Below are 11,948 nucleotides of genomic sequence, written 5' to 3'. Positions count from 1 at the left end.
CACTTTGTAAATACAAGATATCAACAATAGAACACATTCTACTATCTTGTATTTGTCATAAGAAATCATAAAATGAGAAACATGACCATATTTGTATTATCATATTAGATAATAAGAAAATATAAATAAAATAATCAATACATGAAATCAACATATGAAACAATGTTCTAATACAATGATATCATTATGATATTGAACAAATAAATAATATCAAAAAGTGATTGATAATATCATAAAATATTAGATATATATATGTAATAAATAAAAAGAATAAAACTGATCTAATATTTGATATGACTATTGTTTTAGATCACAATACTAATGGGTGTATTTAAAGAAAAGAAATAAGTATAAAGAAATGAAAAATATGATAATTAAAATAGAGAAATTAAAGGATGTCAAAATAAATGGAGTATTAATTTCAATAAATTAAATAGTAAATGCGGAAAGTATTAAATTAATTAAAGAATTAAAAAATGAAATTAACATCATAAAAGAATTCAAAAACCTTGTAATCAAAAACAAGATGGATGTCATGGAACATTGTTTCTACATCATATAACATACTCAATAGATATATTAGTGAATGATTATTTGATAGAATAATTCTCTGGTGAGCTAGAAACAATAGAAACCAATTCTGTTAAAACTTAATTTTTGCTTTTTATTTAAAGTTATTGTTAAAATTATTTTAAATAATTAAATTAACAGATTAGAATATAATATATTATTTTTTACTTTATTAATTGCTATAATAATATTTTAGAATCTGTTTAATTCAATCAAAAGAGATATAAATATAGTTGAAGTAATTCTTGGTTTATTCAAAATTATATTAATAAAAATCATTTAAATATTTGAACAAAACAACTTTTTTGTTTAAAATTAATATCGAATAACAAAATTGAATTAACAAAGAAATTAAACATATACGTTTTCAATTAAAAGGTTATTTGTAAACCTCCCATATATCGTGGACCTCCTGATGGTCCTTTTTCAGCACTAATGAACCATGAAGAGTCTTTACTCATTTTATGTTCAGCTTTAGCACTCCAAGTAGTTCCTTCAGTAGAACGAGAAGCACCAGCAGAGATATCCCACTTTTCATCTGGTTTGTAGTGTAAATCAACTCCATAATTAGAAGATCCATGTCCGTTAGTATAAGTATAACCAGCTTTACCTTCAACAGAGAATTTATCAGATGGCTTATACGAAAGAGTAAGATCGGCTTTTTTATTATTCTTTCCAAACTCAGCATTAGCACTAAGATCTAATTTATTATTTTTAACACTACCTCCAATTCCAAACACATTAGAACCAGTTACTCCGTTATGTTTGAAATTAGCGTTTATCGTTGAATTTTCGTCAGGATTATATTTAATTCCAATACCATAATCTGTGTCTCTTTTACCATTATTGGTAACAGTATTTAAATTACCAGTTACTACTGTTTTATTATTAATACGGTAAGTACTATCCAAATTGACTTTTGTATTTTTTCCTGCTGCGTTGTTTGTTTGTTGATATGAAGCAGATGCATTTAATTTAGGACTAGTGTATTGTGTTCCAATACCAAATTCATTAGACCTTTTTCCGTATTGGTTATTGGCCTTACCATTACCAGTAAATGTCCAATTGTCATTAGCCTTATAATTAAAGTTACCTTGGATATAATTATTTACACCATTTGTATCTTTCTTGTGCCCTAAAGCAAGGTCAGCTTGTAATTTATCTCCATTATAAACAGCCTTTCCATTTATTTCTGTTGTTTTTTTGCCATAATCATTTGATATTTTACCATTTGCTGATAATGTTAAATTACTATTAACTTTCCTAACAATATTGCCATTAACATAATTACTGTTACCTTTTTGGTCATTCTTAAATCCAGCTGAAATACTTCCAGTTGTATTTGTACTTTTATAGTCTGCTTTTACATTCAGTCCATTAGACTTTTGTCCATAGTTATTTGAAATAAATCCATCACCTGTAACCCTCCATGCGTCTGATGCTTTATAATCAAATTTGCCAGAAAGAGTATTAGATTTACCTTTTCCATCTTTGACATGGTTTAAATCGAAATTAGCATCTAATTTCTTATATTTATATTGTCCATTAAAATTAAATTTATTGCTTTTTTCTCCATTTTTATTACTAATATCTCCATCTACTCCGAATGCCCATTTGTTATCTGGCTTATAATTAGCGTCATAGTGTATGTTACTTGATACTCCACTTGGGTTAGTTACTCTGTTATAAGAAAGGTCAGCTTTTTTTAATTTCTCTTCTCCAACAAAACCTATTTTACCATTAAAAGTTTTTGTAGTTTGTCCATATGTATTTTCTTTACTTCCACTAATTCCAAAAGTGAAATTTTTATCAGGTCTATATTCTGCATTATATTGGAATGAACTTGATTTTCCTATTGGATCCCTTTTTATATTATATTTTGCATTTCCATTAAATTTACTTCCAGTGTATGTAGTTCCAAAAGTAAAATCTGATGTTTTTTGTCCATATTTATTTTCAAAATTGAATCCACCATTAAAAGAAACATTTTTATTTGCTTGATAAGTACCTTCTATTCCAATAGATGTTGTCTTTCCATTTCCATCTTTAACAAATTTTGCTTGTGAACTTGTTGATAACTTATCTCCTTTATAATCGATTGAAGCTTCAACTCCTTTTTTACCTTTTTCATTAATAATTTTAGTGTTTGTGTTTGTCGTTGATTTAGTTGGTTGAGAAACACTTGTTGTTCCTTTTGAAAGAGATTTGGTGTTAGTCATATTTTTATTACCCTTAATAGTAGAGTATGGAACTTTCTTTCCTGATAACCCCTTAGCTAATGGTTTAATATTTTTACTAGATTTAGTAATCAATGAATTAGTTCTTGTTGTTTGTTTCTTTGCGTTTGTAACAGATAATCTTTTTCCAGTTGACCCTTTCTTTATTGGTTTTAATTTCTTTTTATCTTGTAACTTTGATTTGTTTGTTGGTTTTATTGAACTATTTAACTTCTTTGGAGCATTGTTTGTTTTTAATTTAAAAGGTGAATTTAATCTATTGTTATTTGATGTCGATTTGAAAGTTTGCTTTACTTCTTTTTTATTTTTTGGTTGAACATAAGATTTTCTACTTGCCTTATAACCTTTTTTAACAAGAGGTTTTGAACCCATCTTTCCTTTAGTCATAGAACCAGACGATTTTTTATTTGTTATGTTTGACTTTTTTTGTTTTGTTGATCCTTTAACTGCAGTTGATTTTTTTCCGTACATCCTTTTAGTTAATGGCTTAACAGTTGTCTTCTTTTTTGTTGGTTTTTTAACTGATTTATTTATTGGTTTTTTAACTGATTTATTTATTGGTTTTCTAATTGGTTTTATGACTGTTCTTGGTTTTGCGACTGTTTTTAATTTATTTATCTTTTTTGGTTTTGCTACTGGTTTTGTGACTGGCTTTGGCTTTGCAATTTGTTTTGTCCTTTTAACTGGTTTTGGCTTATTCTTTTTTTTTGGTTTAACACTTTTACGTTTTGTTTTCGTACCAGAAGAAGACTTAGACTTTTTATCTTTAAGTGAAGAACTTTTGTCTGATTCCTTATTAGATGACAAAATATCTTTAAAATTATTGAATGAAAAGTCTTCATACTCTGATGCACAACTTAATGTAATAAGAAGAATAAAGACTAGCATCAATAGTATGTAATTGTTAGTTCCTTATTTCAAGTCAACAATCACTAACTTCTTCATTGTTCTTCCTTGTTTATTTTTCTGACAGAAGAATCTATCACTAATATAATTACATCCAATTTTTGCATTCTGCAAAAATTATTTTTTGGTATTAGTTTTAGTTATCTTTAATTTCTTTTAATATATCTTTTTTCTATTTTGTCATCCTAAATAATTTTATAACCTTTTTATTGGAAACTTCTTTATATATGGAAAAAGGAAAAACAATGTTTGAATCTATTTTTACTAAAAATGTGTTTTTTATTATTTTATAGAACAAAAAAATTAAAAACTATTAAGAATTAAAATAAAACCATTAAAAAACTATAAAAATTAATTTAACTTGAGTAAAATGTCAGCTGCATTAAATGAAATTATACGAAGATTATCATTGCATGGATTTACATTAGAAACTCAAGCTGCTGCAACACTATTAAGTTGTTATGAGAAATTACAAGATCTTACATCAGTTAGTGAGTTTTTAGATCCATTTATTGATGAATTATATAAAACATTACCATCTCTAAGTATTGTTACAGCAAAAGATGTTAGTAAATTCTTTAATTAAGTACTTAGTTTTATTAAGTTAATGGCTTAATAATGGATCAATTTCAGACACTTCAGTTACTTTAAAAGAACGGCGATACAAAAAGAATGCCAAGAAGAATGTTATTGTCAAAACAATAAAACATAAAATTTCAATGATAATGACATAAAGGTAATAATATTTTTGAATTGACTGGGAGTGCTCAAGTAATACATCACTTAAATTGAAAGAACGATTTAATAATGACCTAACTAAATCAGAACCTAATAATAAATGATTGAAATGAAAAGAGATAAAATCAATTTGATAAGTATAAGCAATAAAATCATAAACAATACCATTTATTTTGTAAATCAATTGACTTACTGGAGTTTGTAAATTAATAAGGTATTGGTTCAATGCCTTTAATTGATCAATAAATTGTTGTTTAATAATAATATCAAATTTTTGAATTTTAAGAAATTCTAATAATTTTATAAGTCCTGCTATTGTTTCAGTTGAAGAAGATAATAATAGTTTATCTTTGTTAAAAATATCTAAGAGACTTGTCACCGTACTATTTAATGACTGAGACAACACACCACCTCTACAGCCTAATCGATTAACTGAACCATTTAATAATTGAGTCTCATTCAATAAGTTCATTAAAGTCATGTTAAGAGATCTAAATGATTGAATACTTTTATCCATAGAATGACTTGAAGGTAAATGTACAGGAACTATGCATACAATAATCATAATAATTAATAATACAAAAGAAATACCACATGAGACATACATTGCAAACAACATAACTTTATTTCTATGAATAGGTACATCATTTTGTAAAAGATGAATCTCATTTTGAAACATAAGGTCTAAAGTAATTACCAAAGATAAGAGATGATGATATTAAATCATTTTATTGACTTTTCTTTTCACAAAATGACAAAAAAGATAAGTATTAAAAAAAAGTAATTCAAATATCAATCAAACCAATAAAACAGCATTAATGCACCCATCATTTTCTGGATTATTTGTTACTTGTGCATATTTACCCCATACAATCTTACCGGACGATGTTACAAGACCTAACTCAGACACATCTACTTCAATAATAGAACCTTTGGTAATAATTCCAAGTTGAGTGTATAATGGACTTTGTGGGTTCTTTTTAACTCCAAGTATTTTCATATTAAATGTTGTCTTTAACTCAGGATGAGTAACATGAGCTTTAGTAAAACGCATAGCTGCAGGTCTAATAAATCGTTCATATTTGGGTGGTTTTCTTGTGAAATTCTCTCCGACAAAAGTAGCTTTAGTAACCAAACGTTTCCATGCTTTATTTTGTCTTTTACCTGATTTATATACTTTAAATACTTCTGATTCAGCAATAGGTTTAACTTTTGGTAATGGGACATCCCATTTTCCTGCTTTCTCTTTACGTTTTTGTTTTAACATATTACTTAATACCTTTGCTTTAGATACTTGAGTTCTGTCCATCAAATATGAAGGAATAGCTCCAACATGATCGTTATTTGAAATTTTTTGATTAACTTTACTTTCTTTATTAACTGACAACTTCTTTCTCATTGCAGCTTTCTCTTTACGTTGTTGTTCATGGAATAATTTAGCTTTAATTCCAGTTAATGTTTTTGCTTTTAATGCTTTTAACTTAGCATCTCTTGCTCTTTTTTTACGAAGTCTTTCAAAATGATCAAAACGTCTTCCAAACCTCTTTCTATGTAATTCAATATAATCACCCTGTGCCATTCTCCTCTAAGTGCGTTTTTAGGGTTTGTTTATAGTTCTTTATTATAAATTTTTATGTTTTTATAATGAAATTTGTGTTATTTGAATAATTTTCATTTTAATCACAATGGTAAAAATAAAAAAATAATTAATGGTAAAAGAAAGAAGAAAATGACAAACAAGGAAGAAAAATAAAAAAATAAAAAAAAATAATGAACCCTAAAAAAAACAAAACGAGACATGAGCAGTGAAGAAGAGATGGAACTTGAACAAGAAAGTGATGATGTAGAAATTGATAGAGACAATTGGGGAAAAAATACAGATGTTTATTATCAAAAGAAAAGGGACAAAGAACTAAAAAATGATGAATTTATTGAAGGAGATGCAGAAGAAGCTCAACGTATTCAGAAAGAGTTATTATCAAATTTAAAAGTAAGTGATTTTGGTGGTGATGAAGAATTTGAACAATTAATGAAAAAAACTAAAGAAGCACCACCTGAAGAAACTGAAGAATTTCAGTTAAAGAAATTTAATGAAATGATTGATTCAACAAATGTACAAATTGAAGGAAATGATGAAGAAAGAATTAAGATTATTAAAGAAATGTTTCCAGAATTACTTCAAAGAATTTTATTAGCAAGTAAAATTTCTTTTGAAAAAAGTAAAGAAGGAGGAGTTTTAGGGAAATTTACTTCATTAAGAGAAAAAGTAGAAAGTGGATTAATACTTAACGTGTTAATAGAAATATTATGTAAAGGTGATGGAAGAGAAGAACATCCGATAGTTGAAACATGTAAAACTTATCAACAACTTTTTGAAAATATAGAAGAAACAACAAAGAAGATTGGTAAACAAACTATTAAAAGTTTTTATGATGGCACTTATAAAGAAGAGTATAAAGAAAGTGAAGAACAAATTAATGAAGAGGGAGAAGAAGATACAGAAATAAAAGGTAACAGTAGTCTAAATGAAATGAGTGAAGAAGAAGATAATAAGGAACAAAAAATGGAAGAAAGTGAAGAAGAGGAAGAAGGAATAAATATTAATGATATGGATATGGAAGATGCTCTTGGAGATTTTGTCGATGAAGAAGAAATGAAAGAAATCAAACAACGTCAAGAACTTCAAAAAGTAAATCAACCAAATATTGATGAAACAGATAAAGCAAATTGGATAGATAATGATGATTTTGATAGTGATGAAGTTCAGTTAGAAGAAAAATTATTAGCTGAATTAGCTTCAAAGAAACAGTCTCAAAGAAAAGCAAGTGGAGAAGAAGATGTTATTGTGAAAAAAACTACTACATTAATTAAACCATCCAAAAAACAATCAAAAATAAATCAAGAAGATGAAGAAATTAAAACCACTTCTTCTTTACATAAAGAAATAGAAAATAAAAGGAAATTAAGATTAACAAAAGCACAAAAAGAAGAAAAAGATATTGACAATTATCATAGACCTGTAGATAAAGTTGTTGAACATGGAAGAGGTTTAACACGAGGAAGAAAACCACAAAATTCTAGAACTAAAATGAGAGCAAAATATGAGAAAAGAACTAAAAAAATTAAACAAACAAATACTGAGAGTCATAGTTTTAATTATAAAGGTGAAAAGAAGATAGAAGATGGTAAAAAACTTTCAAGAAAATTAGATTATTAAGGAAATTTATTAATTAATGATTTTATTATAACTCCTTGATTGAAAATCAGTTAATTTTACTTTGATTGTGTTAATTATTTTATTAAAATTTTTATTTTTTAATTAAAACATTAAAATATAATAAAAATTTTATTATTTCTTTTTTCTACTTTCTTTTGCTTTTGTTGTTGGTTTTTTTCTTTTAACACCACTTGCTGCTTCTGATTTAGATAATGGAACTTTTTTAACACTAAAAAATGAATCTAATCTTCCTTGTGCTTTTTTTGATTTAACATTTTTTAATTTTTCAATTCCTTTTGTTACACGTTCTTCATTAAAATGTTTTTCAGTAACAAGATATTGTTTAATACCTTCTTCATCAAGTTTATTCCATTCTAATTTATAGTCACTAAAATCTGCTACATCAGGATGTAAAAATAATTCTCTTGCTTCTTTGTATTTCCAATTTTCTGGAACTTTATATTTATCTGAAAGATGTTTTAAAACATTTTCTATTGATTTGTATTGTTGAATTAATTCAAATGCAGTAATAGGACCAACTCCTTTAATAGTGTCACAATAATCACACCCAAGTAAAATACAAAGGTCTATAAATTGTTCCATAGAAAATCCAGTCTCTTCTAAAATAGATGATAATGAATATTCCCTTATTGGCTCTTTTTTATTGTCACTTGCACTAAACTTCCTTACTACATACTCTGAACCTAATGTGAGTGCATCCATATCTTCCGTAGCTGTTGCATAACATTTCCCTGCTTTAACTAATGCAGCACAAGTACCTTCTGCTTCACAGTTAGCTTCAACACATGGAATTCCCATTAATTGAAGTAATTTTTTAACTTCATCCGATTGTTCTTTAGTCATACGAGCAGTTCTTTTCATTAACTTTTTTGCTTGTTCTTTATCTCCTTCTTCAAGTGCTTTGTCTAATTGTTCTTGTGCTTTTTGAGCATTTTCTTTTCTTTTATTTAATTCTCCATCTTTCATTTCTGGTGGTTTTCCATCAAACACATATACTGGCTTTATTCCACTTTCTATTAATTTGATTGTACGATAAAAAGTTCCAATAATATGACTTGTTGTTTCTCCAAATTCATCAACCATAGTAGCTCCAGTTGTATCTCTTACAGCAGAAATAAACTGATAAACAAGAATACTTGCGTCTATTGCAATAACCCTTCCACTATACTGATCAATTTTTCCTTCTTTCATAGATTTAGGTGCATATCGTGCCAATAATTTTGAAAGTCCTTTAATTCCCATCTGAACTTACTGATTTAAATTGATTTCTTTCTTATTAATTTTTTTGTGTTATATATTACAATATTATTCTAAATAATTTTAAAACTTAAGAATTTAATAATAACAAGAAAGAAATTAATTAATTTCCTTTAAAAAATACAAAGAAATGCCAATTAAAAATTAATATAAAAAACTTCTATTAATTTAATAGAGAAATGGTAATAATAATTTAAATTAGTTTAAAATAAAAAAAATTATTCATTGTAAAAATATTAATTTTCTTTAAAACAAACAAACCAAACGAAATAACACTAAAAAGGATTTAACAACAAAATCCACTAGACTTAAGCATAACCGAATTTCTTAAGAATAGCTACTTTAGCCTTATACTTTTCATCAGCAAGAATCTTTTCTTTAGCTTCAGCAACAGCCTTTTGTTTCAATTGTTTAGCAGCATACCATTTGGCTGCTCTTTCTTTTCTTTCTGCTTCATTCTTAGCAACAACATCAGCATATTTCCATCCAACAGCAGTTCCAAGTTCTCCAAGAAGAGTTCTCTTTCTTGTTGGATTGAATGAATAAATAGCAGCAGCTTCTGGAATTGATGATTTCTTCATTTTATCGTATGGAGCTGGACATCCTTCAAAACATTTAAGATTCTTAAGAGCGAGTTTTCCTCTATAGTTGTTCTTTGGAAGCATTCCTCTAACAGCTTTACGAACCATATCAGCTGGTGAACGATGATGGAAAGCACCACGAGTTGGGTTAGTATTAACTCTCTTTCTTTGATAAAGTTCCCATTGAACTAATCTCATTTTAAGTGTTCCACATACTTGGAGATCTTCACATCTGACAAGAACAATTTTTTGTCCTAAAAGAAGGTGTTTGGCAACAACTGATGCAACACGACCAAGAACGTGTCCGTGGCAATCGATTACAGTGACTTTATTGTTTGTTGACATGAGCTCGCTGTCTCCAATTATTTTACAGATGAATACCCTAGTATTTATTTTTTAGTTTCTTTTTAATAAAATTTACTATTCTTCATTTTCCTTTTCCTTTTATTTTTTTTTTCTTTCATTTAATAAAATTGTGTTTTTCTTTTTTTAATATGAAAGAGAAAAACAAAATAATAAAGAGGAATAAAAATAAATAAAACACAAAACTTTTCATTAAAAGAAAGTCAAAATAAAATGAAAAAATAAAAAAATTTAAAAGAGAAATAAAAACCTCAGAAGAACTTAAAAAAAATAAAAAAGGGTAGATGGAAGTAGAAAATTATTGTTTGTTATTTTATTTATAATTGCCCTATTTTATAATAATGTTATTTATTACTGTTATTTACTTCTAGTTGAAATTGTTCCAGCAGGTAATATGGCTACTGTTCAAATAGTAGAGGGTTTTGCACTTGACTTCTTTAATATTGCACTTCAGCCATCTGAAGATCAATCAAATTCAGTTAAAGTTTTTATGGTAAATGATAAAAAACCAGTTTTATTATGCATTTTAGATGAAAAAGCTGGTATGTATCAAATTAAAACAAATATTGAAATTGAAACTGGATCTCGTGTTGTCTTCCAAGTTATTGGAAAAGGAACTGTTACTTTTTCAGGTATTACTTATAAAACCACTTTTGATGATAGTGCTTGTTCTTGTGAAGAGTGTGGAATGGAAGAAGTAGATTCTGATGAAGAAGAGAATAGTAATGAATAATTTGATTGGGATATTTCTATTTTTTATTTATTTCTTTTTTTTTATAAATTTTAATTTTTATACATCTTTTTTTTATTAGTTGGAACTTTCTTTTTCTGTTATTTAACACGGAAAGATTTATCAAATGTTTATTTTTGAGGTATTTTTGTTTATTCTTTTTTCATTGTTATTTTATTATTTTGATAGACTCGAATGTTGCATTTCAGAGAAACCCCAAAGAACCATAAAATTAATCTAATCATCGAGCCACCCAATAATCATCTGGTTGTGATGTTAATATTAGTTAGAATACATCTTAATCAATACTGCAAGAACATTAGTGATTATTATTTACAATGATGGGATATCATTGATAATAAAAGAATGAGTATTTATAAAGATGGTAGTATTACTTGTTAGGATACAGGTATATTTGATAATTAAGGATTGTCAAAGAAATGTCTGGTGGTTAAAGCTAAAATGAAAATTACTCACAGTAATATAATGACAACGATATATTCTCCTTAAAATAAGAAAGTTAAGAAGAGTTTGAGTACACATTAAAATTAGACAAGAACTTAAATGATGAATATTTAATTCAGGGATATCTGAAATACTCTATTCCACATTAAATAAAAAAAGAAATGAATTTTTCACAATTCAATAACTAAAAGTTAGAATAAACTAATAGTTGTTGACCAAACACTTTTAAAGTAAACAGATGTGATTACTCATCTCATCTGAGCAAGGGACAATAGAAAATAAAACTATTAACACTTATTTATCTCCTTTTTATTTTATAATTGATATAAAGAAGAATTAAAAATAAAATTGGAATCTTTTTTTTATTTTAAAAAGTCATTGATTTAATCAAATTAGATTTTGTTCTAATCAAGTTATTATTTTGGTTTTGGTGTTTTTACAAGTTCTTCCACTAAAATTATTGATAAACGAATTAATTTTATCAATACCTTTTTGTCTTAAAGAATTATTTTAATTTATTAATATGTTTATTTTTAAACTTGTTATTCATTAAACTATAATTTTAATAGTCAAAATTTATTGTAGAAAAAATAAAATTGTGTGCAAAATGGGGTTATAGAGTAAAATATGTTTATTGAAGTATATTATTGTTTATTTTTAATTGTTTAAATGAATATTTTTTATATTTGTAATTCTTTCATTTTTATATTCACTATTTCATTCATTGATAGATGAATTGTGTATATTCATTTATTGATTTTCTCTTCTTTTGTAGTTTTATATTTCAAATAAACCATAGTGAATAAAAATCATTTCATTTCAATTACAATAATTCGATGTGGTGTGAAACGATCTGAGCCACA

At 26.4% G+C, this 11,948-nt stretch overlaps 7 protein-coding genes across 7 annotated transcripts, besides 21 other annotated features; 2 read left to right on the top strand and 5 right to left on the bottom strand.

Moving 5' to 3' along the window:
• Nucleotides 1-666: a repeat region.
• Nucleotides 667-680: 14 nt separating this feature from the next.
• Nucleotides 681-765: a sequence feature (AT_rich).
• Nucleotides 766-826: 61 nt separating this feature from the next.
• Nucleotides 827-859: a sequence feature (AT_rich).
• An 82-nt stretch (nt 860-941) lies between these two features.
• EDI_115450 (uncharacterized protein) lies at nt 942-3,695 on the bottom strand (the record flags this gene model as incomplete). Its single annotated transcript, XM_001739562.1, has 1 exon — nt 942-3,695. The coding sequence occupies one exon, from the start codon at nt 3,693-3,695 to the stop codon at nt 942-944; it is 2,754 nt and encodes a 917-aa protein (XP_001739614.1).
• Nucleotides 3,310-3,383: a microsatellite.
• Nucleotides 3,357-3,521: a microsatellite.
• Nucleotides 3,696-3,988: 293 nt separating the features above from the next.
• Nucleotides 3,989-4,073: a sequence feature (AT_rich).
• Nucleotides 4,074-4,317: 244 nt separating this feature from the next.
• On the bottom strand, nt 4,318-5,130 carry EDI_115440 (uncharacterized protein; the record flags this gene model as incomplete). The annotated part of the gene is made up of 1 exon (XM_001739561.1): nt 4,318-5,130. One exon carries the CDS (start codon nt 5,128-5,130, stop codon nt 4,318-4,320), a length of 813 nt encoding a protein of 270 aa, XP_001739613.1.
• Nucleotides 4,705-4,757: a sequence feature (AT_rich).
• A 117-nt stretch (nt 5,131-5,247) lies between the features above and the next one.
• EDI_115430 (TGF-beta-inducible nuclear protein, putative) lies at nt 5,248-6,030 on the bottom strand (the record flags this gene model as incomplete). Its single annotated transcript, XM_001739560.1, has 1 exon — nt 5,248-6,030. One exon carries the CDS (start codon nt 6,028-6,030, stop codon nt 5,248-5,250), a length of 783 nt encoding a protein of 260 aa, XP_001739612.1.
• Nucleotides 6,031-6,068: 38 nt separating this feature from the next.
• Nucleotides 6,069-6,097: a sequence feature (AT_rich).
• A 44-nt stretch (nt 6,098-6,141) lies between these two features.
• Nucleotides 6,142-6,243: a microsatellite.
• Nucleotides 6,244-6,249: 6 nt separating this feature from the next.
• EDI_115420 (neurofilament medium polypeptide, putative) lies at nt 6,250-7,668 on the top strand (the record flags this gene model as incomplete). The annotated part of the gene is made up of 1 exon (XM_001739559.1): nt 6,250-7,668. One exon carries the CDS (start codon nt 6,250-6,252, stop codon nt 7,666-7,668), a length of 1,419 nt encoding a protein of 472 aa, XP_001739611.1.
• Nucleotides 6,896-7,044: a microsatellite.
• A 2-nt stretch (nt 7,669-7,670) lies between the features above and the next one.
• Nucleotides 7,671-7,699: a sequence feature (AT_rich).
• Nucleotides 7,700-7,738: 39 nt separating this feature from the next.
• Nucleotides 7,739-7,795: a sequence feature (AT_rich).
• Nucleotides 7,796-7,851: a microsatellite.
• EDI_115410 (Flap endonuclease 1-A, putative) lies at nt 7,801-8,931 on the bottom strand (the record flags this gene model as incomplete). Its single annotated transcript, XM_001739558.1, has 1 exon — nt 7,801-8,931. The coding sequence occupies one exon, from the start codon at nt 8,929-8,931 to the stop codon at nt 7,801-7,803; it is 1,131 nt and encodes a 376-aa protein (XP_001739610.1).
• A 31-nt stretch (nt 8,932-8,962) lies between these two features.
• Nucleotides 8,963-9,198: a sequence feature (AT_rich).
• A 56-nt stretch (nt 9,199-9,254) lies between these two features.
• EDI_115400 (60S ribosomal protein L16-B, putative) lies at nt 9,255-9,872 on the bottom strand (the record flags this gene model as incomplete). Its single annotated transcript, XM_001739557.1, has 1 exon — nt 9,255-9,872. The coding sequence occupies one exon, from the start codon at nt 9,870-9,872 to the stop codon at nt 9,255-9,257; it is 618 nt and encodes a 205-aa protein (XP_001739609.1).
• A 43-nt stretch (nt 9,873-9,915) lies between these two features.
• Nucleotides 9,916-10,018: a microsatellite.
• Nucleotides 10,019-10,024: 6 nt separating this feature from the next.
• Nucleotides 10,025-10,168: a microsatellite.
• A 6-nt stretch (nt 10,169-10,174) lies between these two features.
• Nucleotides 10,175-10,623, top strand: EDI_115390 (uncharacterized protein; the record flags this gene model as incomplete). The annotated part of the gene is made up of 2 exons (XM_001739556.1): nt 10,175-10,193; nt 10,262-10,623. The coding sequence occupies 2 exons, from the start codon at nt 10,175-10,177 to the stop codon at nt 10,621-10,623; spliced, it is 381 nt and encodes a 126-aa protein (XP_001739608.1).
• An 11-nt stretch (nt 10,624-10,634) lies between these two features.
• Nucleotides 10,635-10,727: a microsatellite.
• Nucleotides 10,728-10,807: 80 nt separating this feature from the next.
• Nucleotides 10,808-11,398: a repeat region.
• A 190-nt stretch (nt 11,399-11,588) lies between these two features.
• Nucleotides 11,589-11,683: a sequence feature (AT_rich).
• Nucleotides 11,684-11,725: 42 nt separating this feature from the next.
• Nucleotides 11,726-11,773: a sequence feature (AT_rich).
• A 10-nt stretch (nt 11,774-11,783) lies between these two features.
• Nucleotides 11,784-11,948: part of a repeat region that runs on past the window's edge.

Source organism: Entamoeba dispar, genomic scaffold, assembly GCF_000209125.1.
Source record: "Entamoeba dispar SAW760 scf_1105229462233 genomic scaffold, whole genome shotgun sequence".
NCBI classification, from domain to species: domain Eukaryota; phylum Evosea; order Mastigamoebida; family Endamoebidae; genus Entamoeba; species Entamoeba dispar.
The sequence above is the reverse complement of the archived record's forward strand: the minus strand, read 5'-3'. Positions and strand labels throughout refer to the sequence as shown.